The sequence below is a fragment of the Macaca fascicularis genome, chromosome 8 (assembly GCF_037993035.2).
Source record: "Macaca fascicularis isolate 582-1 chromosome 8, T2T-MFA8v1.1".
Lineage (NCBI taxonomy): Eukaryota > Metazoa > Chordata > Mammalia > Primates > Cercopithecidae > Macaca > Macaca fascicularis.
Genome location: NC_088382.1, coordinates 116,143,484 through 116,171,471, shown reverse-complemented (window position 1 = coordinate 116,171,471; position 27,988 = coordinate 116,143,484). Strand labels below are relative to the sequence as shown.

General features: G+C 37.3%; 1 protein-coding gene across 10 annotated transcripts in view; it reads right to left on the bottom strand.

Annotated features, from left to right (window-relative positions):
* The window catches only part of OXR1 (oxidation resistance 1), a 382,144-nt gene that overhangs the window by 167,161 nt on the left and 186,995 nt on the right, over positions 1-27,988 (bottom strand). For 3 of the 10 annotated variants that reach the window (XM_005563917.4, XM_073999293.1, XM_073999302.1), the window contains exon 1: positions 5,410-5,637. The exons of the other annotated variants lie outside the window; for them this stretch is intronic. In XM_005563917.4, the coding sequence (XP_005563974.3) occupies positions 5,410-5,422 (13 nt within the window). In that variant the 5' untranslated portion in view covers positions 5,423-5,637. Of the gene's footprint in view, positions 1-5,409; positions 5,638-27,988 lie in introns of those variants that run through there. 10 annotated transcript variants of the gene reach the window in all.

The window sequence follows — 27,988 nt, the reverse complement described above, 5'->3', positions numbered from 1 at the left end:
TCCTAGGCCTTAGCACAGATCATCTATCTATGCTTTCTCCTTTGCTGAGTTCATCCATGGTTTTTGCTATCACCCATGTGTTGAAGACTCCTAAATCAATATTTCTAATACAGATTTTCCCCCAAACTCCACATTCAAATAGCCAGCTAGTTTATTCTCTCTCTCAATTTAGAGACCTAGCTAACACCTGAAACTTAACTATATTCAGAAGTAAACTCCTGAATTCTCTGCAAACCTGTGCCACCTTCACTGTTCCCACTGTATGTGAGGTCAAATCCATCATTTTCTCAGGTCAAAACTTGGGGGAGGAATACGTGACTGCTTTGTTTTTCTTCTCTTTTTTTTTTCTTTCTTTCTACTCCTTAACACCCACCCCATCGTATTCATTAGGAAAATCTGTCAGCTCTACCTTTAAAGTATATACAGAATGTGACCACTTCTCACGACCTCTATCACTACTATCTTGGTCTCAACTACCCTATTTCTCACCTGAATCATGGCTATAACTTCCTAACTGGTCTGCTTCCAATCTTGATATTCCAACAGTTTGTTCTCCACGTTCTAGCTGGAACAGGTCTCTCAAAATGTAAGTCAGATTTGTCAAACCATTGCTCAAAATCACTGATCACTTCTCATTTCACTGGGAGTAAAAACTCAAGCCCAGAATTAAAGTAAAAACTCTAATTCTGAGTCAAAGTTTCTAAGATGTCATATGATTTGGCCCCCATTATCTCTCCAAAGGCACTCCCATATATTCTTCTGTTGTTCATTCTATCCTGTTGTGTACCTGGATATTTCTGAAATATTCAAAACAAGTTCCCGTCTCAAGGCCTTACTTTCCTGCTTCTTGGAATGCTATTTCTCCATGTATCTGCATTACTAACTCCCTTACCTCCTTCAATTTTTTACTTATCTTTGTCATCTTCTCAGTGAGGCTTACTCTTACCACCATTAAAGATTGTGACACATCCCCTCTTTGGCACTTCTGACTTCCTTTACCTGGCTTGGCATTTTCTTTATAGCACCTATTACCTAATTTACTCCACAATTTACTCATTCCCTACATTCATGTTTATTTATATAGTTTTTACCTTCTGCTGATATGTAACATAAGCTCCACGAGGAACTGAATTAAATTACTATAGCATGTAGAATGGTGGATAATGAAATAATGTAAAATTTTAAAAGAGTACTGAATTCAATCAAGTAGAAAAGATAAAATCCAATCTGGGTAATGGATATACAACCTAGCAAGTCAGTTTAGACTAAAGTTGCCTGAGATAACAGGAATATAGTGAATAAAATAACATGGGATGCAGTAGGGTGTAAGAAAAGGAGTGGGCTTTAGAAGTCCCACTAAAAGAATGGACTTGGATTGCTATCTTGTGTTTAGATAGAATTTTCCTAGATATATCTCTGAGAAGCCCTATTCTAGAATTGCCATCCACAACACAAACCTATGGTCATAGTTGCTGTTGTAGACTGGAGATGATGATAAAAGTCTCCTTAGTCAAATAAGCAACTTTTCACCCCAGGAAAGTATACCATAAGAGTGCAGAGATGATGAAGACATAACTATTATTCAAGCTGGGTTTATAGAGGAACAGTGGGTTTTCTAATTGACATGATATTTAAATTATGTTTTGTCTCTTTATAAGTTTAGTTTTAATTTTTATCAAAGTTCCACATAAACTAAAGAAGCAAATAGCTAGTTCTACTTGACTTGTAAAACAAAGCAATCCCCCCCAATCCCATCCTTTTTCCTACTCCCCAGAGCCAACCACTCTGAATTCTTTTCTCTGACCTCCATCAGCCTAGACTGTTTTCATGTGGCATAGCTGTCTTAGAATTACCCTGTGTGGGATTCCCTTCACTTCTTCCTTACGGATATCTCCTATTTATTGGATTCCATTTTTTTTCTTTCTCATATTGCTGCAGCACTTGAGAAACTGTAATGGGAGGGAAATTTTTAAAATGTGCCTATATGAAAATGGCTTTATTCTACTCATAGTTGATTTATAATGATAGTAAAACTATTGAGAGGAAATAATTTACCATTCAAATTTTAAAGGCATACTCTATTACTTTGCAGCTTCTAGTATTGCTTTACAGAAGTCCCATGTCATTCTGATTCTTGATCCATTGAATGAATATGTCTCCCTGATGATTTAAGAATCTTTTCTTTGAAACAAGTTTTCTGAAATTTCATGATAATATGCCTAAGTGGGAGACTTTTTTTCATTGTTCTTGCTACTGGGCTCTTTCAATTTGGAAACTCGTGTCCTGCAGTTCTGGGAAATTTTCTCACATTATTTCTTTGACTTTTCACCCCCCTCCTCCCAACCCCCCTCTCTTTTTTTAAGTCTGGTATCTGTTTCTGGAGATCCTGTTTGGATGATGGAGTTCCATGACTGGCCCTCAGGTTTCTCTACTTTTTCTGTTATTTTCATCCCTTTTCTACTTTCAGGAAGATTTCTTTCAAAGCTTTTACTGGGTTTTTCATTTATGCAATTATACTTTTAACCTCCTAGAGATTTTTGTTTCCTGAATATCCCTTTTTGTATCACGCTATTTTGGTTTTCTGGATACAATATATTTTATTCTTTTGAGAATGCTAAGAATCTCTTTAGACGGTTTTCTTTCTTCCCAAATATTTTCTGTTCCTTCCAATTTTTCTTTTCTGTGTCCTTGGTTTAGTCAGTGTTCTCATATTAGGAGTTGAACCTCAATACATTTCCCATTTAAGAATGAGACACTAAAAAAGCAGATTGGAAGTGAGGAAGTGACTGCAGTCTTGACTGTAGCATGCTCTGATTGAGCTGTTCCTAAGAGAATTCTTAATGTCAGTAACATTAAATCTTCTCTCCTAGGTCAATCTGCTTTTTGAAAAGATACTTTAGTTTTATGTTTATTCCTACTTTTTAAAATACTCAACATCATCAACTACTTTCAGGAGTTCCACACTGTAAATTGGGTGCTTCTCAGTTATTCCCACTGTTAGCATTAGCTTTCTTGGGTCTGCTACATTATCTGCCTTCAACCTACGAAATTTTATTGCTGTTATCTCCTCTTCTGGTTTGGTCCTTTTGGCATCTGTCTCCTTAGAAAAGCCCTTTACTGTCATTTTAGTTGAGGATGAAAATGGAGCAGACCTTAATGGTTGCATTTAATCCACCATCTTTTACTAGAACTCTTGCTTCCAGTCCTGATTTTAAGATGTTTGAAATGCTTAGAAGACTCTAATTTACTACATTTATAGGTTTGATTTATTAGTTTTTCAGAGGTTAAGTGTTTAGCAAGCACTGGCTTATTACATTTTAAGTTTGCCCCATCGGGCATTTAAAGTGTTTGTTAAAAGTCATATAAATTTGAAACCTAGTTTGAAGTATTTAAAGAAGTTTAATAGGCTTGTAAATGAGAGTAAATTTTGGGGGAACTTAATCCATTAAAGTCACGAGTCAGTGGAATCAAGTGACTATATTTTATATAAAAATACTTAGACTTATGAATTGTCCTTAAAGCTTAAGGAAAAACTATACTTTCTAATTAATACTCTGTTTATGAAAGTTATATATTTAGATACAAATAACTTTAGTCTTAAAAAAAATCCCTCCTAAGAACTACAAACTTAATAGGAATAAGTTTAAGATAGCATAACTACATTATGTCATAGAAGTGGAGAAGCTATGGAAATAGAACTTTGTTTCAGTTTTGGGTGAGAACCCCAAGGCTGAACACCGTGGGGAGGGTGCCAAATGTATTCATATCCTAAAAGTGGTGCCAAGAGACTGTGACACTGGTTTGTTCTATCACGTCCCTGAAACGTATAAGACAATTGATAAGGAAGATGCTTCTCCAAAGTCTCATTATTTTATAAATTAGTAAGTTCTTTGCAAAATAAGTCTGCTTTTCAAGTGATAAGCTTCAGTGGTTATTTTCTAAAAACAGGAAAAACAACACTTCTGTTGCTTAATAAGATTTTTTCACTACTTTATAAAATGTGGTGGGTGTTTTTCCTCTAACTTCATTATTATTAAGCTTTGCTCAGAAATTCAATAAGGAATTTGTCTCTTTAACATTAACAAAGACTAAATTAAAATGTTGTAAAAGACTGCCTATTTTTATCTAATGCTCTCCATTGTGGAATACTACTACCAAAAAGAAATAATTGGAAGCTCTACAATGGCAGGCACATTTCTGTTTTAGTCATCATGCTAGCTAACCAGCATAAGGAATATGGGAAGAAAAACTTTGTTGTCCCCAGGTTTGCTATTTTCAGCTGCCAGAAAGAACAAGTGCTTTGTTTTTAGTTTATTCTTAACTCTTACTCCTATAATTCCAAATAATCTTGTTTTACCTAATAGGTCTTTGTAATTTTTCTCTCCAAGTGAGCTGCTCTGGATTTTGATCAGTATTTACCATCACATATATATATGAGACATATATATGAATACATATATGAATATATATGTCATATATATATGTCAATAGAAAAAATCTGTCTTGTTGGTTTTTTAAATCCATTATTGTTATAAATTATCTGATAGCTTTAGAAAATTTACTAGTCACTGGCTAGAAAATGATAATTTTCTTTTTGTTTTTGTTTTTTTAGTTTTTTTCCAAGACAGAGTCTCGCTTTGTTGCCAGGCTGTGGTGCAGTGGCATGATCTCGGCTCACTGCAACCTCCACCTCCCAGGTTCAAGCGATTCTCCTGCCTCAGTGTCCCTAGTAGCTGGGATTACAAGCACCCACCACCCCACTTAGCTAATATTTGTATTTTTAATAGAGGCAGGGTTTCTCCATGTTGGCCAGGCTGGTCTTGAACTTGTGACCTCAGGTGATCTGCCTGCGTTGGCCTTCCAAAGTGCTGGGATTGTAGGTGTGAGCCATCATGCCTGGCCCTAAAAATGATAATCTTCTTTTCTCCATACAAGCAATTTTTTGAGAATCTCAATATGGTTGTCTCACAGTGTGACATTAAATGTATTAGAAGTTCATTTTATTCATCTGCTTTCGTGTTTAAAATGAAAAAAGACATTTACTTCTAGAAGCTTCTATGAATGAAGCAGGAATTGGAAACCAGAAAAATCAAGTGACATTAATAGAAATAAGACAAATGTTTTAAAGGTTTTTTTTTTTTTTAAAAAAAATCACAGAATCAAAATATTACTGACAACACACATATTAATATTCTTTTCTTAAAGTCAAAAGTTGGTGATTTCTAATACTCCATAAAAGGGCCACTAAACAAATATACAAATGTACTGTTATTTACATAATACTCTTATTTGGTTAATTTATATGTTCCAGTAGCAAAACTCTGCTTGCCTCAACAAGTGGTTGACATTTTTTAGGCAAATGAGAAATTAAAAAAAAAAAAATAGAAAGGCATGATTTCAGAAACTTACTTCTCAGCTTCATGGATATTGGGCGTACTTCCTTGGAATTCAGCTTTCTGCAGCAGTGGTTTGTCAAGTTCTCTTTCAAACATTCTTGCTATTTCACCGGGTTATTTCCATCCAAAACTCTAAATCTTTAAGTATAGACTGTCTTTGAATAGCACCATATTTTTTCTCCATCTTTAGCAGACTATTGAAGTGAGAAGTCTACACCTTCCCACTTGTCTTCCTCTGACTAATTTTAAGAAGCTTTCAATGCTGGGTAAGACAGTGGTAGTCACAGGAATGAAGAAACAAGTATGTGTTTTAAGTTCAAAAGAGCAAGTTATTCATTTACTTAAGGAATGTTCAGGAAAATATTTAGCTTCTGAAAGTGAACACACTTAGAAGCCTGGATAATGTTTAAATATGTTGGCCCTGCATTTTTGCTCACAAAATATTAGCTTAAGTCATATATTTTTTGAAACAAAAATTATAGTGCATCATTAAAGAAAAGAAAAAGATACAGTGTTTCACAGATAATAGCAAGTGTTGGTGAGAATGTGGAGAAATTGGAACTGCCGTGTACTATTGGTGGGATGTAAAATAATGCTACCACAATAGGAAACAGTATGCAGTTTCCTCAAAAAATTAAAAAAATATATACCATAGGATCCAATAATCTCAGTTCTTGATATGAATTCCAAAGAATTGAAAGCAAGGTTTCTATAAGATATCTGCATATCCATGTTCACAGCAGTGCTATTCACTATTGCCAAGAAGTGGCATCAAACTACTTGTCCACCAGTTAATGAATAGATATACAAATGTGGTATATATGTACAATTAAATATTATTCAGTTATAGAAAGAAAACCCTGTCATGTGCTACAGCATGGATGAACCTTGAGGATATTATGTAAAGTGAAATAGGCCAGTCACAAGAAGATAACTACTGTAAGATTCCATTTTTCTTAGGTATATAAAGTGGTCAAATTCATAGAAACAAAAGAGTTGTAGGGAGGGGAAAAGGAGAGTTGTGATTTAATGGGTATAGAGTTTCAGATTCACAAAGTCAAAACAGTTCTGGAGATGGGTTTTACTATGATGTGAATATTCTTCACACTACTGAACCATACACTTAAAGATGGCTAAGATGGTTTTAAAAAGATATAATGCTTTAAAGGATACTTGTTGAAATTATTCTCATGCCTATAGTTCTGCGCATTTAGAGTCACAGCTGCCAGTCAATCACACACAGGAAGAAAATGCTGGCCATCAGTATGCTTTCCAATCTAAATCATGAATAGTGATTTTATGCAGCTGGCGGGAAGTGTGTGGTCAATCAGAATGCACATGCTTCTGCTGTGAGCCTAGGAAGATAACAGCATTTGCTCTGCTGCCATGAGACCAGTGAAACTTTTTGGACTTGCAACCAATCATTACTACCCCAAACCTCACTGAATTGCAGAACTAGACAGATTGTGAGGGCTCAATTATATGAAATCAAGCACATATAGCATAGTGATTAAAAAAAAAATGGGACCCGAAACAGCCTGAATTTAATTCCTGGCTCCCCTCCTTAGCTACTGTGTGCCTTTGAGCAAGTTACTTAACCTTTCTAAGCTTTAATCCTTCTTTCTTATGTCTGGATGGTGAAAGGGTGATGCCTACCCTGTGGGGTTCTCATGAGCAGCGCATGAGATGAGTCAAGAAAATGCTCCACTGCCAGCAAGCTTAGTCCCAAGGCTTTGCAACATCCTTCCCTGCACTCTCGCAGATAATCAGACATGGAGAAATAGTCACCTAATTCTCCCAGTTCTGCCTATTCTTTCCAGCTCATTTTATTTAGCTAGAAATAGCTTGCTCATTTATTTAAGCAGGCCTCGAAAGCAGCAAGGCCAGAGCTAATCCAGGTCCCCAGGTAAGATGAAAGGACACACAGGAGAACCAGAAGTTTGAGGCAAATCAGGGATAAGGAGTTTCGAATGTCAAACACTAGCAATTACAGGATTTCAGGCAGGAAGCGACGGGTTTGAAGTGATCACTGTACAACCAACTACAGCCATAAATAGGGAATTACAATGAAAGTCAAACTGTAAGCCAGAAATGTGGCCTGAGGCAAGCCAGAAACCCAGAGTCAGTTCAGAAAGGTATAATCAAAATAGTCCAGCTAGAGAAAAGCAAAAAAAGGGAGAGCGTCAAGAATTTTAGGAGCTTTGAGAGGACATTCCCAGTCAGCAATAAAGAAGATGGTATTGGGTATATTTTCATACTAGGCAAGAAAAAGAAAAAGTGAGGTTACCTAGGTGGTCACTAAAGTCAAAGATGCCACTATAGCAGTGGTTGGAACAGTGTGGGAACAGGGTAAAGAGTAAATAGGAAGCCTGGATAAACTTGATAAGAGCAATGCAAACACCATGTAAATGCCACTGAGATGATGAATATACAACCGTGTGTGCTGAGTATTTTGCTAACTAATGAAATTAGTGTCCAGAGTCTAGAACTCAGGTGCAAGTGGACTAGAAATTAATCTATTTTACAAATTAACAATTGTTGTATTTTACAACCACATTAAATCTGTAAGTTGTTTTTCTTCTTGTCCTCCTGTCACAATTTTACAGTCACACACACAGTATACATAGTAAGTCCTGAATTCCTTAAAATGTTGATAAAGGAGATAGGCTATGCACAAGAATTTACTATGACTTATGTCTCTGAACCACATAGAACTACAAATATTATATATATGAACTCATTTAGCCCCAGGGTAAACAAAGTTTGGATACTTTCTATCACAGTTACCATATAAGTATCCCCATTAACTTATACATAGGAATATTAACTGGTAGGAAAATTATCTTGTCAATCCCAGTATCTGCTTTAAAAAACTCTACTGTATCAATCAACGTTGTCAGGAGACAGGACAGAATATAAAGAATAATGTGGGTATCAAGTTGATGACACTAAGTTATTACAAAGATAGCAATAGCAGAAAACAGCTACTCAGGGGCTAGGGAGTAAAGGGAAATGGTTGGAATTATTAAAATACAGAAGCTTAGAGAAGGGACCCTGCACACGGCTGCTGATAAAATACAGTAAACACAGTTAAATATGCAATATCAGGAACACACTTCTACTAAATGTTTATTGGTTGTTTTTCTGAGATTCAAATTGGGTTTCCTATAATTTTATGTTAAATGTGACACCCCTAGTCCTGTGAAGCCATAACCCAGATTTCTACAAAGGGGCACCGGCCAGCTAATGCTGCCGTCTCTGAAGAGGAGGGTACAATGGAGCTGGTTCTGCAAACGTTAGAAAAACTGCAAACTGAATTCAGTAGTTGCTACTGGAATGAACCCTTGTTGCCACAGCAAGGAAGGGTAGCTGGAGAGGAGATACAGGAACTACAAGCGTACCTGAAGTGAGTTTCTCCTCCCAGTTCCGGCCTTGCAGCTTCCTTCTGGAGGCCCCTACTGGCAGAGCCTAGCAGGTGGCTGCTGGCAAAGCAGAAACCTGGGTTGCAGGAACTCAGCCCCAGCATCGCGAGGCTGAACAGAAAAGGGTAGCTTTGTCCAAGCGCAGTAGCTACGCCTGAAATCCCAGCACTTTGGGAGGCCGAGGCGGGTGGATCACCTCAGGTCAGGAGTTCGAGACCTGGCTGACCTGGTGAAACCCCGTCTCTACTAAAAATACAAAAATTTAGCCGGGCGAGGTGGCGGGCGCTTGTAGTCCCAGCTACTCCGGAGGCTGAGGCAGGAGAATGGCGTGAATCCGGGAGGCGGAGCTTTCTGTGAGCCGAGATCGCGCCACTGCACTCCAGCCTGGGCGACAGAGCGAGACTCCGTCTCAAAAAACAAACAAAAAAATACAAAAATTAGCTGGGCGTGTTGGCGACGGCGCCTGTAATCCCAGCTACTCGGGAGGCTGAGGCAGGAGAATCACTTGAACCCGGGAGGTGGAGGTTGCAGTGAGCCGAGATTACGCCACTGCATTCCAGCCTGGGCGACACAGAGACTCCATCTCAAAAAAAAAAAAAAAAAAAAAAAAAAAAAAAAAAAAGGATAGCTTTGGGTCTGTGAGACAATAATGTAAAAACTGACATATATATCCATTGTAATTTATAATTTCATGAAGGAAATGTAGTTTAACTGTTCATGTTATTAGTTTAGAAAGTCTGCCAATGACTATTATTAAAACTCATACATTTAATAATTTTCTGGAAAATACTATAAATTCTTCTAAGTAAAGGTAGTTGAAAGTTACTCCTACCAAATACAAACAAAAAACTTCGAGTTGAGAGATGCTACAAAAACAATTTACATAAACATGCCACTGTTATATGCAAGATGAGTGTATATAAAATTTAAAAATATTTCGATTAAAATTGTTGGGGTTCTACCAACTTGAAATGTAATTTTGGTTTCTAGAGTGTTTTCAATATTTATATAGCATGAGCACTCTTTCTAAATATATGATGATGTTTGACTTACTGAATTTAAGAATTTTCTTTCTAATGCCATCATAGTCACTATGATTATTATTTTATAAAACATAATTTAAATATTACTCAAGAGACATCCTCAATAGACTAATACCTAAATAATGATTTTTAAAATCACCCCTAACTATGAGTTTTGAATCTCTGTTGTTTACTTTAATGTGGTTACATAGACTGTATATTTATTTTTACTTTAGATAAAAATCTTCAGCAACAGATAACTTTCCCAGGTCATCTGCAATACAGCCCATGGCTCTATTTGATTTTTTAAAAATAACTGTGCTACCATTATAAGCACAAATACTTGTATAATTCTATTTGTCAGTAACATACGAAAGAATAATTTCTACTCCTAAAATTTCCAGATTATTCTAAAAGTAACAGAAAAATTTTCTTTATTAAAGTAATACATCATATACATTTTAGAAAATTTACAAGATACAGAAAAAGAAGAAGAAAATAATCTTACTGTTCCTAAGAACAGTACTTCCAGGATATCTCTTCAACTTTTAAAACCATATTTGTAATTAAATTCTATCTGCAAAGTTATATCCAGCTTTCCCCCTTAGTAGAAAAGCGATTTTTTTCTGTGACATTAAAAGTTCTTGTAAAAATAATATAAGGACTTCTTAATAATCTTTGAATAGATGAGCTATAATTTACTTAAACACTGTTATTATTAAAAACATCACCATTTTAAAAAACATAATTTCAGGGTTTTGTGTGTGTGTGTGTTATAAACATTTCTATCTCTTCTCTTTGTCATTTTCTCATCAACCATTATTTGTTGTTAATGTGTCTGCTGCTGCTTCTACTTTGCTGTTTTTAATCTGCTGTGTATTTGAAAATCATATCATCAAATGTGTTAGGATTTTATCTAGGTTCAGAATTAATGTGCTTTGAAATAAGAATTTACAGTCTTTCCTCTGAGAAAACTGCATGAGCTTTGGCACATAAGTGAGGTACCATTTATTTCAGTAATCAGTAATTCAATGTCCCTTCTCTTTTTTTAAAAAAAAAAAATATTCTTCAAGATTCTTGGATGGATCAAGTTGACTGCTGTCATTAAATTAATTGTATATCATTAAATGTAGGGGTCATTAAATGAGATATCTTCATTTACTCTGTACCTGCTATCATGCTTAACACAGTCAGGCAGGATTGTTCATATTTGCATTAAAACAAGAAATGAATACATGATCAAAGTATGAGAATTTAATCATGATAACATTGCTGGTACATGTGAAACCACAGTAGGTCTCATCAGTCATCAAGGGGCTGTGAATGTCCATTTTCATTTAATCAACTGAGTCAAATTTATTTAATTGTAAATGCTAGTGAGGGTGATATGAAAAAAACTAGTAGAACTAGTTTAAAAAGAAATTTTCACAACACTTTTTGGAAAGTGATTTAGCAATATAGATTAAGAGCCTTCAAAATTTCCCTACCATTTGAGTCCATTTCACCTTTAAGATTCTTTATTAATAAATACAAAATCAGACAAAATGTGTGCATAAAGATGTTGATAGTAGCATCATTAATACTAATAGAGACTGGAAACTCTAACAGTCTAACATCAGCAATATGTTGAAAAAATTCTGGAACTTCTACAGGTTAAATTAATGCAAATGTAAAATTATATTGAGAATCACATTTTAATGGTGTGAGAAAAATGTATATTATTAATATCAGGTTAAATAATGCAAAACTGAGTCCATTATGTAAATGAAAAGTCACATGGAGAAAAGCCATAGAAGAAGCAACTAAAGATAACGTAATGGTTATCTCTGGCTAACAGAATTGTAGTTGACTGTCATCTTCTTTATTTATTTTTAGTATTTCCCAAACTTTTAAAAAATGGGCATTCAAAAAAATCAGAAGTAAAGAGTACATGTTTAGTACTAAAAAGGAGAGCGTTTTTAGACCCAGAGATGGGAGTTGAATATTAAGGTAGCCAGAGGAATTAGGAGAATCTACCCTTGATACCAAAAAATCTGCCCAGGAGGTTACTTATCTTCAGAGTGTTGTGTGAGACAAAAATAAACAGTTTGGGGCTTTATTATAGGAGCAAAATTAGTATCCTAACTGTTACTGCTTCTATCTGGCAGAAGTAGCTGGATTTTGTTGATTATTCTTAGAAGATTAAGTCACCATTAATTACCCCCAAATTAAAATCACTATATTTAGTAGCCATTTCCCAACATTTAAATAGCTAATCTTAAATAGCCCATTCTGTAGGCCAATTAATATAGCAATTTGAGAGTACAGAGTGACATGCTACTTGAAACCAGATGTCCCAGAAGCCATCTAAATTTCTTCTAAGAATGAATGCTTTCTTTCTTTTTTCAAATTAAAAATTACCTATTAAATGCCACATGACCCAGAATCAACTGATGGAGAACATTCAAAGAATTTACTTTTGCGAAAATGTTGTGAATACTTTTAGGTTACATAGTTTCCCATTCTAGTGTCCAAATAAAAAATAGGTTCTCAAGTCTTCACAACAGAAAGCTGGGTACTTCAGATCAGGCATCTTAAGCATAAAGAAATCTTGCTTTACTTATCTTAAAATGCTACACTACAGTCCCTTCTTAGAGAACTTAAACATCAAGTCACAGCAATAGAATACTGCTCAAGCATTTACAATGGCTTTATTTGAAGAAGTAATGGATATATTAGCAATCTAGTCTAGATTCTTCAAATCATGTCCTTCATTAAATTAAAACAAATATATATACAAAAAGTCAGTATTTGACCAGTGTTTCTGAGCTTTTTTAGCAGAATCATTACTGAATATGGCATCTCTGCTTTTGGCATTTCACTCCATAAACTCTTCCTTGAATTTATTTTCTGAAAGTATAAGATACACTTCAAGCTTCCCGTGTGTGTGTGTGTGTGTGTGTGCGCGCGTGTGTGTGTGTGATGGTTAATTGTAGGTGTCAACTTGACTGAGCCATGGGGTGCCCAGACATTTGGCCAAACATTATTCTGTGTATGTCTGTGGTGGGGCAGGGGTGGGGTGGTTCTTGATGAATTTCACATTTAAATTGATAGGCTGAGTAAACCATATTGCCCTTGCTAACATGGATGGACCTCATCCCATCATTTGAGGACTTGAATACAACAAAAAGATTTAGTAAAAGGGAACCCCTCCTGACTGACTGCTTGAGCTGGGACAATAATCTTTACTGGCTTTCAGACTCTGAAACACCCACTTTTCTTAAATCTCCAATGTAATAATGGTGGACTAGAACTTACATCATCATCTCTCCTGGTTCCCATGCCTTTGGTCTCAGACTGGAACTACACATCAGCTCTCCTGGGTCTCCATCAGCTTGCTTGACTACAGATCTTGGGAGTTCTCAGCCTCCATAATTCCATTAGCCAATTCCTTATAATAGATTCTGTACTAAGAAGAAGGGGCTCCTGTAACAAATACTTAAATATTTGGAAGTGGTTTTGGAACTGAGCAATGGTTAGACACTGGAAGAATTTTGAGATGCATAGCAGAAATGTAGATGTAAAGGGTGATTCTAGTGATATCTTAGACAGACATGAAGAAAACGTTACTGGAGACTAGACAAAGAGCAGTTTTTGTCATGTAGAAGGAAAAAAATTTGGCTGAATTTTGTTCTAGGGTTTTGTGAAAGTTAGAACTTGCATGTGGTGAAATTGAGTATACAGCAGACATGATTTCCAAGCAAAATATCAAAGGTATGGCTTGGGTCCTCCTTACTGCTAATAGTAAAATGCAAGAAGAGAGAAATAAATTGTAGAAGCAATTGTTAAGCATAGATGCAAGAGCTTAGATATTTGGAACATTTTCAGGCTACCTATATTGTGAAAAAATGAGAAAGCTTTTTCTGAAGAGAACACTAAAGATGTGGCCTAATAATAACTTGATAAAGAGATGGAGAAAACAATGGATTTAATCAGCCATCCCAGCGGAAGCCAGAATAAAGATCGGATTATACCATAGGGGTCATTACCAGTTTGAACTGAAGGGATGAAGGCTAGGTAAAATGAAGGAAGGCTGTCAGACTTTTTGGAATCTATAGGATGGAACCATTGAGTTATTTGGTTGTGAAAATGCACTATTCTTCAAGAAAAAAGAAGGATAATATTGAAGGTGATTTAGAGATCACCAGGGCTGCCACTCCCATCATAGGCAGAGGGGGAAGAGTTGTTTCTTACTCCATTTCAAAGAGTGAGTACTTTCAGAGAGCCACAGGGGCAGCAATCCCAGGCCAAATGGGCGGGGCTACTCCATCAAGTCATGGGAGTGACATTGCCATCTCTGCCTGGAGGGCAGGGCATCAAACCAAAGAGGATTATTTTTGAGCCTTAAGAACTGATGATATTTGCCTTGCTACGTTTTGGACTTGCTTGGGACCCATCATACCTTCCTTCGTTCCTATGTTTTTTCCCTTTTGGAATGGGAATGTCTATTCTATGCCTGCCCACTCTTGTATTTTAGAAGTGTATAATTTGTCTGGTGTCACACGTTTATAGTTGGAAAGTAATTTTGCTTCAGGATGAATTCATATTCAAGTATCACCCGCATCTCATCCCTATGATTTAGATGAGACTTTGGACATTAGAGTTGATCTTGGAATGAGTTCATACTTTGGGGGTTGTTGGGATGGAATAAATATATTTAGCATGCAAGAAGGACATGAATTTTGGAAGGTCAGGGGAGGAATGCTGTGGACTGAATTATGCCACACCCCTGGCCCCCACCCAGTTCATATGTTGAAGCCCTAGCTCCCAGGGCAATGGTATTTAAGGAAGGAACCTTTGAAATATAATTAGGTTTAGTTGAAGTCATGAGGGTCAGGCCTTCATGATGGGCACCAGAGAGGTACCACAGAGCTTTCTCTCTCTCTCTCTCTCTATCTCTCTCTCTCTCTCTCTCTCTCTGTCTGTCTCTATCATGTAAGACACAGTGAAAAAGCAGCTGTCTACAAGCAAGGAAGAGAGCCTTCACAAGAACCCAACCATACTGGCACCCTGATCTCTGATTTCCAGACTTCAGATTGTGAGAAAATGTATTTCTCTGGTTTAAACCACCAGTCTACAATAATTTTGTTATAGCAGCCTGAACTAACTAATGTAAAACCCAATGTTTCATTTAGTTGCAGCTACCCTGGTGGATATCTGCCTTTTTGGCCACCTAGCATATATTCCTCTTGCTCTTGGTGGTAGCACTTCCATTTGTTTACTGGTTCCAACCCTTTGGAACAATGTGTCCCTTGTGCTTCAAGGGTAGCTGGCTTGACCTCTGAATTAGAATCTTTGACTCAAGTCTAAGCTAATTGGCATGACCCCATACCCAGCTGCATTACCGGTATAGAATGGGCAAGTGCTCTAGGTTGATTTGTTTAGGTCAAAACTCAGTAATTTTGTTTGAGAATGAAAAACCTGTGCTCTTGTTTGCTGAATGTGAATAAGATAGCATGTGTGAGATTTAAGTTCCCAACTGTTCACAGTAGAATGCTGGCTATTTAGATTGGACAGCTTAATCAAGAAGAAACCTGAGTATCAACAAGACAGGCATTTGGGGACAATGAGGTAGGAAGCCTGCACAAAATGGAGTCAGCACGAAGGAAGCAGAGTCACGAAATGAAGACAGCATGAAAAAGGGTCCTTCTCACAGGATGGAAAAGGGTTCTTCTTGCACCGTTTCAGAAGAGAGAACAATCTCAAGTCAGCTGACCTCTGTACTTCAGGCACATGTGCCTGTGAACTTCTCCTATTATTTAAATCAATTTGAGATAGAGTTTCCATTACTTATCTTTCTAAATTCTCAATTTTTTCCCCTCCAATCTTCACTCTATCACTCAGCCTCCTTCCTAATCGTTCATGTTGGTTACTTCACAGAGCGAAATCATATCTAAAGCTCTTGGTAATCATCATTTGATCATATCAAATTGAGCTCTATGCAATATGGCAAGTACAAGGCAGAACACTATGCAATACAGCAAGTACAAAGTCATTGGTTCTGGACTTCCAGGACTATGTATTCTAAAATATCTTCAAAGGGGAAAAAAAATCTCAAGTATGGAGATGTAGACACAGTGGAAGCAGCATTAATGATTTTTCTGAATGTCAAAGTCAGAGAACATAAGGAAGCACTACTGGATATTATCAGATTTATTGTTCACATTAAGAGTGGATGATAAAAACACCAGCAAGAATCATAGCTAGGGGTCAAACTCAGATCAAAGCATCAAAGCCGCACCATGACAGTGCACTGACAAGAATGCAGCAGCTGTGAAAATTATGTAAGGGCACATTCAGATGCTGTATGTTCTGGTTATTTAAAAGCATTTGCACCTAGAGATATAAATAATAATCTATTTACCTTAGGAAAACAGCTCCCACACAGACATTTCACATTTGATTCCATAATGGGAGACTACTATACAAGCTACAAATGTTCCACAAGGGTTTTTTATGGATTTCATAACAGTTTAGAATTAATTTAAGTGGGCATTGTAAAACTATCTGCATGTAAAACATTATTTGCTGAAAGTGATATTGATGTAGAATGGTAAAATGTCAAAGGAAGAGAATTCATGTGAATGTCAATGGACAATTTATAGGAATTTTCCTGTCATTTCTCCTAAATTAATCAAATTAGTAAGACAAGACAGAACTCTCTTTATACTATTTTAGTGAGACTGCATCTTTGCTGGGTTATAGGATCTTGTATATTCGGGAAAGGGTTTGGAAAGGTGTCGTGGGCTGGTTACATACCATGAAGAATGGATATTCTTGCCATTTAACACTTAGGATGCGATGACTTGTTTTTTAAATGTGTTTTTTATTTTTATTTTTCAACATAATACCTATACCTGCAATTGCAGAAAAATGGTCAATCTCAGTTGACTGGATTTGTAAATTGACATAATCTTTTAGAGAACAATTGGCAATATGTAATGATTCCCTAAATTGTGAGTAGATTACTTGAACTTGGCAACTCTACTTTTAAGAATTTATCCAAATGAAATCATTGAGAAGAAAGAAGAAGAGGGGCATAGGTTTGTTTGCATGGGTGTTGATTAAAACACTGTTATGGGGGGAAAAAACACAGAAAGCCTGACAAGTCAAAGTAGGAAATAAATTAAGTTTTGATTTTATCTATATTGTAGAATACTATGTGATCATTAAAAGTGATGCTGCAGAATTATATTTATTGACACAAAAAGATATATGGAATATATTAAGTTTAAAAGGGTATCCAGTATGTACCCTGTGTCCAGCACGTTACTGAAAAACAGATATCAAAGCAAAGCACACCTCAGCTTTTATAGAACACTTATTCTGATGCTTACATTAGAAATATATAGTATTAACTTGTTTTGTACATGTTTTACATAATGTTTACATGTAATTAGAAAATACAGGAAGTTATATAAAGTAGCTCTCCTTGGAGGGTGTGTTTATGCTTAATGTCTTGCATTTATTTATTTTCTAGTATTTTGTATAATGAACACATAATCATGATGGTATTAATTTTAAAAACTGGGATATAGAATAGCGAAAATAATTTAAAAATTGTTGGAAAGGAGCAATGAGGAAAGGTATTCTATCATACAGGAAGCATGCCACTTTCTCATGATTCGGATGTATTTCATTTACAAAAGCAAACCCAATGTGAGACTTCAGTGACAAAAAGAAAAGGGAACATCAGGAGGGTCAACTCTCTTCAAGAGCTGCCATCATTCTTTTTATTAAGACGACTGAGAAGGGAAAAAAATTCTTTTAGGTTTTATCTGCTATAATTCTCGTCTATATTTTATCATCTGTCTAGTACATTCTCCAGAATTGTAATCTTTTCTGTTGGTACCAGAGGATGGAAGGTTTCATAGAAAAGGTAGATTTGAGAATTCTAAAATGATGGAATATAAGAAAAGAAATACAGCTTATTGAGGACTTGATAAGTGAAGAATCAGTATTGGAACTTTAAATACTTCCTTGTTTATTTATCATAATCCCATGAGGTAGGTGATCTCCATTTTTTCCACATGAAGTAGCTCAGGAAAAGGTGTCTTGTTCACGTTCATGCAGCTAGGAAGTCAGGAAGCAAGATTTAAATTCATATCTGAGTCCGTAATCAGTCTTCCTTTCATTACTTGATTGTTAATGCAGAAGAACACAAGATATAACAAAGTCAATGACCTAAAAAGTCATAGAATTTTAGATCAGGAAAGAATCTTGTATTCCTGAGGAAATGTGTTTCCATTTCTTCATTTTGTAGATGGGAACACAGAGACTCTGGAAGGCTAAGAAGCTTTTCCAGGCTCACATTCCTCTAGTACTAAAGAGGAATGATTATAACATGTCATAATTTGAATCACGAAGCAATGATTCTACTGTATTTTGGACATTGTTCAATGGCTGTTAGTAAATTATTCAATGATGACATATCATCCAGAGAGATTGCTTCATACAATGAATCCCGTTTACATTTTAATGGAAGATATTCTGTATTTATTAACAAACTGGAATGGAGAGCTGTAGAAAATTATTTAAAAATTATTTAGTTTTCATTACCTTTATTTGGTTTGCGTTACCCTTATCAACTCTTCCTGAAAACTTCATGTCCTAAAAGGATGCCTAAAAGATACAGCCTTCAAATTATTTACTATTTTGACACACCAATGTAAGCTTCCAAATGTTCCTAATTTTAATAGCATTTGTATTTGCTATCACAATGAATCTTGGCAGGCCAACTCCAGAAAAGTAACTCCTTATTTAGGTAATTATCTGGCCATCTGCTCATAGAAAAAAATGTAAACAGATGAGGCTAAAAAATGAATTTGAACTCATTCCTCATTGAAGTAAGCACAAAACAAAAGCCATGGCATTAAACTAGGCATCTCTCCCTTTTCAGGAAGCATTTGTATAAAGCATACAGTGCTGATAAAATTTCAATGCATCTGGTGAAGCGATGAGTAAACATTTTAAAACCTGAGGAATTTACCTGAAGTGTTTGGTCCACCTGTCTTGAATCTAAATAGATTCAATATCTCAGAAATCTCTATGCACACAGCAAGCATGTATAAAAGGCAAAGTTCTTCTCTTCTCTCTCCTCGCTGCACCGAATGGAACAAAAGTTTGAAAACAAAATAATTCCATGAGAGGTAACATAAACACATTCTTTTATTATTATTTTTAATTATACTTTAAATTCTCGGATACATGTGCAGAATGTGTAGGTTTGTTTCATAGGTATACATGCGGCATGGTCATTTGCTGCACCTATCAACCCACCATCTACATTAGGTATTTCTCCTAATGCTATCCCTCTCTTTGCCCCCCATCCCCCAACAGGCCCCAATGTGTAATATTCCTCTCCCTGTGCCCATATATTTTCATTGTTCAACTCCCACTTATGAGTGAGAATATGCAGTGTTTGGTTTTCTGTTCCTGTGTCAGCTTGCTGAGAACGATGGTTTCCAACTTCATATATGTCCCTGCAAAGGACATGAACTCATTGTTTTTTATGGCTGTATAGTATTCCATGGTATATATGTGCCACATTTGCTTTATCCAGTCTAACACTGATGGGCATTTGGGTTGGTTCCAAGTCTTTGCTATTGTGAATAGTGCTATAATAAACATACATGTGCATGTGTCTTTATATTAGAATGATTTATAATCCTTTGGGTATATACCCAGTAATGGGATTGCTGGGTCAAATGGTATTTCTAGTTCTAGATCCTTGAGGAATCACCACACTGTCTTCCACAATGGTCGAACTAATTTACACTCCCACCAACAGTGTAAAAGCATTGCTATTTCTCCACATCCTCTCCAGCATCTGTCGTTTCCTGACTTCTTAATGATCACCATTCTAACAGGCATGAGATGGTATCTCATTGCGGTTTTGATTTGCATTTCTCTAATGACCGGTGATGATGAGCTTTTTCTCATATGTTAGTTAACCACATAAATGTTTTCTTTTGAGAAGTGTCTTCATATCCTTTGCCCACTTTTTGATGGGGTTGTTTTTTTCTTGTAAATTTGTTTAAGTTCCTTGTAGAATCTGGATCTTAGTCCTTTGTCAGATGGATAGATTGCAAAACTTTTCTCCCATTCTGTAGGCTGCTTGTTCACTCTGATGATAGTTTCTTTTGCTGAGCAGAAGCTCTTTAGTTTAATTAGATCCCCTTTGTCAATTGTGGCTTTTGTTGCCATTGTTTTTGGTGTTTTAGTCATGAAGTCTCTGCCCATGCCTATGTCCTGAATGATATTGCCTAGGTTTTCTTCTAGGGTTTTTATGGTTTGGAGTCTTACATTTAAATCTTTAGTCAATCTTGAGTTAATTTTTGTATAAGGTGTAAGGAAGGGGTCCAGTTTCAATTTTCCGCATAAGGCTAGTCAGTTTTCCCAACATCATTTATTAAATAGGGAATCCTTTACCTATTGCTTGTTTTTGTCAGGTGTTTCAAAGATCAGATGGTTGAAGTTGTGTCATATTATTTGTGAGGCCTCTGTTCTGTTCCATTTGTCTATGTACCTGTTTTGGTAGCAGTACCATGCTGTTTAGGTTACTGTAACCTTGTAGTATAGTTTGAAGTCAGGTAGCATGATGCCTCCAGCTTTGTTCTTTCTGCTTAGGATCGTCTTGGGTATATGGGTTCTTTTTTGGTTCCATATGGAATTTAAAGTAGTTTTTTTCTAATTCTGTGAAGAAAGTCAATGGTAGCTTGATGGGAATAGCATTGAATCTATAAATTACTTTGGAGAGTATGGACATTTTCATGATATTGATTCTTCCTACCCATGAGCATGGAATATTTTTCCATTTGTTTGTGTCCTCTCTTATTTCCTTGAGAAGTGGTTTGTAGTTCTCCTTGAAGAGATTCTTCACATTCCTTTTAAGTTATATTCCTAGGTATTTTATTCTCTTTGTAGCAATTGTGAATGTGAGTTTGCTCATGATTTAGCTCGCTGTTTATCTATTATTGGTGTATAGAAATGCTTGTGATTTTTGCACATTGATTTTATATCCTGAGACTTCACTGAAGTTGTTTATCAGCTTAAGGAGTTTGGGTTTTCTAAATATACAATCACATCATCTGCAAACAGAGGTAATCTGACTTCCTCTCTTCCTATCTGAATACCCTTTATTTCTTTCTCTTGCCTGATTGCCCTGGCCAGAATTTCCAATACTATGTTGTACAGGAGTAGTGAGACAGGGCATCCTTGTCTTGTGCTAGTTTTCAAAGGGAATGCTTCTAGCTTTTGGCCATTCAGTATGATATTGGCTGTGGGTTTGTCATAAAGAGCTCTTATTATTTTGAGATATGTTCCATCAATACCTAGTTTAGTGAGTGTTTTTAGCACGAAGGTGTGTTGAATTTTATCAAAGGCCTATTAAGAAAATCATGTGGTTTTGTCATTGGTTCTGTTTATGTGATGAATCATTTTTATTGATTTGCGTATGTTGAGCCAGCCTTGCATCCTAGGGATGAAGCCGACTTGATCATGGTGGATAAAGTTTTTGAGGTGCTGCTGGATTCGGTTTGCCAGGACTTTATTGAGGATTTTCACGTCGATGTTCATCAGGGATACTGGCCTGAAATTTTCTTTTGTCTCTGCCAGGTTTTGGTATCAGAATGATGCTGGCCTCATAAAATGAGTTAGGGAGGAGTCCCTCTTTTTCTATTGTTTGGAATAGCTTCAGAAGGAATGGTATCAGTTCCTCTTTGTACCTCTGGTAGAACTCAGTTGTGAATCTGTCTGGTCCCAGGCTTTTTTTGGTTGGTAGGCTATTAATTACTGCCTCAATTTCAGAACTTGTTATTGGTCTATTCAGGGATTCGACTTCTTTCTGGTTTAGCCTTGGGGGGCTGTATGTGTCCAGGAATTTATCAGTTTCTTCTAGATTTTCTAGTTTATTTTCGTAGAGGTGTTTATAGAATTCTCTGATGGTAGTTTGTATTTCTGTGGGATCAGTGGTGATCTTCCCTTTATCACTTTTTTTATTGTGTCTATTTGATTATTCTCTCTTTTCTTCTTTGTTAGTATGGCTAGTGGTCTACCTATTTTGTTAATCTTTTCAAAAAATCAGCTCATGGATTCATTGATTTTTTGAAGGGCTTTTCGTGTCTTTATCTCCTTCAGTTCTGCTCTGCTCTTAGTTATTTCTTACCTTCTGCTAACTTTTGAAATTATTTGCTCTTGCTTCTCTAGTTTTTAAATTGTGATCTTAGGGTGTCAATTCAATGTCTTTCCTGCTTTCTCCTGTGGGAAGGTAGTACTATAAATTTCCCTCTAAACACTGCTTTAGCTGTGTCCCATAGATTCTGGTACATTCTGTCTTTGTTCTCATTGGTTTCATATAACTTATTTATTTCTTCCTTAATTTTGTTATTTACTCAGTATTCATTCAGGAGCAGGTTGTTCAGTTTCCATGTAGTTGTGCAGTTTTGAGTGAGTTTACTAATTCTGAGTTCTAATTTGATTGCACTGTGGTCTGAGAGACTGTTTGTTATGATTTCCATTCTTTTGCATTTGCTGAGGAGTGTTTCACTTCCAATTATGTGGTCAGTTTTAGAATAAGTGCTATGTGGTACTGAGAAGAATGCATATTCTGTTGATTTGAAGTGGAGAGCTCTATAGATGTTTATTAGGTCTGCTTGGTCTAGAGCTGAGTTGAAGTCCTGAATATCCTTGTTAATTTTCTGTCTCATCCTGTCTAATATTGACAGTGGAGTGTTAAAAGTCTCCCACTATTATTGTGTTGGAGTCTTAGTCTCTTTGTAGGTCTCTAAGGACTTGCTTTATGAATCTGGGTGCTCTTGTATTGGGTGCATATATATTTAAGATAGTTAGCACTTCTTGTTGCATTGATACCTTTATCATTATATAATGTCCTTCTTTGTCTTTTTGGATCTTTGTTGGTTTCAACAATGTTTTACCAGAGACTAGGATTGCAACCCTTGCTTTTTATTTTTATTTTTTTATTTTTTTTGCTTTCCATTTGATTGGTAAATCTTCCTCCATCCCTTTATTTTGAGTATATGTGTGTCTTTGCATGTGAGATGGATCTTGACACTTTATCCAATTTGCCAGTCTGTGCCTTTTAATTGAGGCATTCAGCTCGTTAACATTTAAGGTTAATATCTTCATGTGTGAATTTGATCCTGTCATTATGTTGCTAGCTGGTTATTTTGCCCATTAGTTGCTGCAGTTTCTTCATAATGTCAATGGTCTTTACATTTTGGTTTGCTTTTGCAGTGGCTGGTACAGGTTTTTTCTTTCCATATTTAGTGCTTCCTTCAGGAGCTCTTGTAAGGCAGGCCTAGTGGTAACAAAATCTCTCAGCATTTGCTTGTCTGTAAAGGATTTTATTTCTCCTTCATGTGTGAAGCTTAGTTTGGCTGGATATGAAATTCTGGGTTGAAAATTCTTTTCTTTAAGAATGTTGAATATTGGCCCCCACTGTCTTCTGACTTGTAGGGTTTCTGCAAAGAGTTCTGCTGTTAGTCTGATAGGGTTCCCTTTGTGAGTAACCTGACCTTTATCTCTGGCTGCCCTTAACATTTTTTCCTTCATTTCAACCTTGGTGAATCTGATGATTATGTGTCTTGGTGTTGCTCTTCTCAAGAAGTGTCTTTGTGGAGTTCTCTTTATTTCCTGAATTTGAATGTTGGCCTGTCTTGCTAGGTTGGGGAAGTTCTGGATAATATCCTGAAGTGTATCTCCAGCTTGGCTCCATTCTCCCTGTCACTTTCAGGTACACCGATCTAACATAGGTTTGGTCTTTTCACATAGCCCCATATTTCTAGAGGCTTTGTTCATTCATTTTCATTCTTTTTTTTTCTCTAATCTTGTCTTCAAACTTTATTTTATTAAGTTGATCTTCAATCTCTGATATCCTTTCTTCTGCTTGATCAATTCAGCTATTGGTACTTGTGTATGCTTCATGAAGTTCTTATGCCGTGTTTTTCAGCTCTATCAGGTCATTTATGTTCTCCTCTAAACTGGTATTCTAGTTAGCAATTACTCTCACCTTTTTTCAAGGTTCTTAGCTTCCTTGAAATGGGTTATAATGTGCTCCTTTAGCTTGGAGGATTTTGTTATTACCCATCTTCTGAAGCCTACTTCTGTCAATTCATCAAACCCATTCTTGTCCAGTTTTGTTCCCTTGCTGATGAGGAGTTGTGATCCTTTGGAGGATAAGAGGCATTCTGGTTTTCAGAATTTTCAGCCTTTTTGTGCTGGTTTTTGCTCATCTTCATGGGTTTATCTGCCTTTGTTCTTTGATGTTGGTAAACTTCGGATGGGGTTTTTGTGTGGACGTTCTTTTTGTTGATGTTGATGCTATTCCTTTCTGTTTGTTAGTTTTCCTTCTAACAGTCAGGCCCCTCTGCTGCAGGTCCACTGGAGTTTGCTGGAGGTCCACTCCAAACCCTGTTTGCCTGGGTATCACCAGCAGAGGCTGCAGAACAGCAAAGATTGCTGCCTGTTGCGTCCTCTGGAAGCTCCGTCCCAGATGGGAATCCACCAGATGCCAGCCAGAGCTCTCCTGTATGAGATGTCTGTTGACCCCTGCTGGGAGGTGTCTCCCAGTCAGGAGGCATGGGGGTCAGGGACCCACTTGAGTAGGTAGTCTGTCCCTTAGCACAGTTCGGGAGTGTGTGCTGTGCTGGGAGATCCACTGCTCTCTTCAGAGCCAGCAGGCAGGAACCTTTAAGTCTGCTGAAGCTGTGCCCACAGCCGCCCCTTCCCCGAAGTGCTCTGTCCCAGGGAGATGGGAGTTTTACCTATAAGCCCCTGACTGTGCTGCTGCCTTTTTCAGAGATGCCCTGCCCAAAGAGAAATAATCTAGAGAGGCAGTCTGGCTACAGTAGCTTTGTGGCACTGTGGTGGGCTCCACCCAGTATGAACTTCCTGGCAGCTCTGTTTATACTGTGAGGGGAAAATCGCCTACTCAAGCTTCAGTAATGGCGGATGCCCCTCCCCACACCGTGCTCCAGCATCCTAGGTCAACTTCAGACTGCAGTGCTGGCAGTGAGAATTTTAAGCCAGTGAATCTTAGCTTTCTGGGCTCCGTGGGGGTAGGATCTGCTGAGCAAGACCACTTGGCTGCCTCGCTTCAGGCATTCTAGGTGCTACTGGGGTATGAAAAAAACCTCCTGCAGCTAGCTTGGTGTTGGCCCAAACGGCTAACAAGTTTTGTGCTTGAAACCCAGGGCCCTTGTGGTGTATGCACCCGAGGTAATCTCCTGGTCTGTGGGTTGCAAAGACCGTAGGAAAAGCATAGTATCTGGGCCGGAATGCACCATTCCTCATGGCACAGTCCCTCATGGCTTCCCTTGGCTAGGGGAGGGAGTTCCCCGACCACTTGAGCTTCCTGGGTGAGGAGATGCCCCGCCCTGCTCTTGCTCGCCCTCCGTGGGCTGCACTCATTGTCTAACCAGTCCTAATGAGATGAACTGGGTACCTCCATTGGAAATGCAGAAATCACCCGTCTTTTGCATTGGTCTTGCTGGGAGCTGCAGACCGGAGCTGTTCCTACTCAACACGTTCTTAAGTCAAGCTTTTTGTACCATACTGTGTAAAAATGAGATGGCTGAAGTAGAGTGGTCTCATCAGCGAGTGGGATCTACTTGTCATGTCCCCTAGAGAGTGTTCTGTGACTTCAGTGCTATCTGGAGCCAAAGTCATTCAGGTCAACACTCCTGCTCAGCAGATGGGACTTCTAGGTCTTACAGATGCTTCAGAAGAATGTCTACTGGTTATCTGTCAAGGTTCAGGATGGGAACTACATCTGGATGTCTGCTTCGAGCAATCTTAGCCAGCTTTACACAACTCCCATAGAAGTAAAATGAGTAAGTAGGGAGTGTTAGTGTTATCAAGATGGACTTAAGGGTGGATTTATGCAAAAAAAAAGCACAGAAGAAAAACCCTACCCAGCTTGTGGGGCAGAAATCTGTAACCAATGGATATCTTGAACTTGCCTTAGCAAGCTGCAGTCCCTCTCTTTATTATCCAGGTTAGTGCCCTTTTACTATTGCATTTCCTCAGTACAGTGAATAGTTTGTAGCCAATGGTTTTCCAACTTTAGTACCAGTAAGAATCATTTGTTTAAAATATAGGCTCCTGGGCTCTACCGCAGAGATTTCTCCATATTACCGTATTTCCTCTAGCTTTCTCCATATTATTTCTAGTTTCATGTTTCTCGATGTTTTAACCCATGATGTCTTTTGAAATGGGGTGTATCTCTTTTGCTACTTCAAGAACTGCATGTCTGTGCAAATCTCCACTAGCTTATTTTCTTTTATCTGAAAAAATGGGGCTTTTTTGTCCAACTTGACAAATATAATTGCTATATTATTGAAATGCTGAATATGTTTTATCAAGCTACCCATCTGTCTGTGCCCCATCAAAACTCATAGGTTGAAATAGAATACCTAGTGTGTTGGTGCTAAGAGGTAGAACCTTTGGGAGTTGACTAGGTCATGAGGTTCTGCTCCATAAATGGGATCAAGACCCTCACAAAAGAGGTTAGGGAGCTAGCTAGCCTTTTTGCCATGTGAGGATACAGCAAAAAGGACCCACACCGTCTATGGGTCAAAACCCTCACCAGATATCAAGTCTGCTGGTGCTATGATCTTGGACTTCTCAGCCTCTAGTACTGTAAGAAATAACTTTGTCTTAGAGTCTATGGTTTTACAGTTTACGTAAAACCATAGCCTATGTCTTATAGTTTGTTTTTTTATAGTCTATGATATTATGTTGTAGCAGTCCAAGAGGACTAAGACAGAAATTAGTACCAAGAAGTGGGAGATACTGTAACAAATACCTAAAATATGGAACCAGCTCTGGAACTGAATAATGGATAAAGGCTAGGAGAGATTTTTATGTACTTTACCAGGAAAATAGTTGTAAGGATGATTTTGTTGAGGGCTTAGAAGAAGAGGAGAGCTGCAGAGAAAGCCTCAATCTTTTTAGTGATTACCTGTGTGACTGTGATCAGAATGTTGTTAGAAATATGGACAGTACACGCCTTTCTGATGAAATCTCAGATGGAAATGAGGAACACATTATTGGAAGCTGGAAGAAAGTCTATCCTTGCTATAAAGTGACAAAGAACTTGGCTGAATTGTGTTCGTGTCCTAGTGTTTTGTGGGGGATAGAACTTCTGAGTGATTAAATGGGGTATTTCAGAGAACAAATATCTAAGTAAAGTGTTGAGGGTGTGGCATAGTTTCTCTTCACTGATTATAGAAAAATGCAAGAAAATTAAAATGAATTAAAGGTGAAATTTATAATCAAGAGGGAAGCCCACTTAAAGATTTGGAAAATTCTCAGCAAAAGACACCATCACTACCACCTTTTCTCCTAAGAATTGTTGCCCTATTTCTAAGGAGTATGTATATAATGTGTGCTTGTTCTTGATGTGGGTTTATTGGAGTTTGGGATAGGAGGGATGGACAGACACATGGATATAAGCGGTATACTTGTTGTGAAGATATAGGGAATACCAATGCTAATTGGGCCTTCACATCTCACTTGTTGAATTCATCATCCTATGATTTTGGAAAAGATTTTGGGTTGTCTTGCAATAAGGTTGCTCTTAATAAAAAAGTAGAATTCCACAAAACAGTAGTTTTACTGTGCTTTCTGCTAATTTGTGGGACTATTAATGATGGGATACCAAGATACTTGACAGGAAAAGGATTGTCATATGAATGGGACAGGGCTAACATGGCCAACATTTAACCATTGTGTATCAGAATACTTTGTACTGGCTAATATATAGCTGCTGCCTTAGCCTTCCAATGACCCTCTCCCTTGCTGTCCTGGACCCTCCATTTGGCCTGGGAGGCCACCTGATGATCTAGGAACTAAGGACTGTCAATCACCTGGCAGGGGGAATCCAGGGTGGTGATTCTGTACCAGGGCAGTGGCTTTGGAATTGCCAGCTCGTAGAATTCTGATTTTGATAAACGGTTGTTGTTTTAAGCTGCTGGCTTTTGGGCTGCTTTGGTACATAGCAATGCCAAAGGGTTATGCACTTTTACTCTCCAGAGCAGCCTCTTCAAGAGGGAAGCTTTTCCTACGCATATGTCCTAGAATTAGGAGT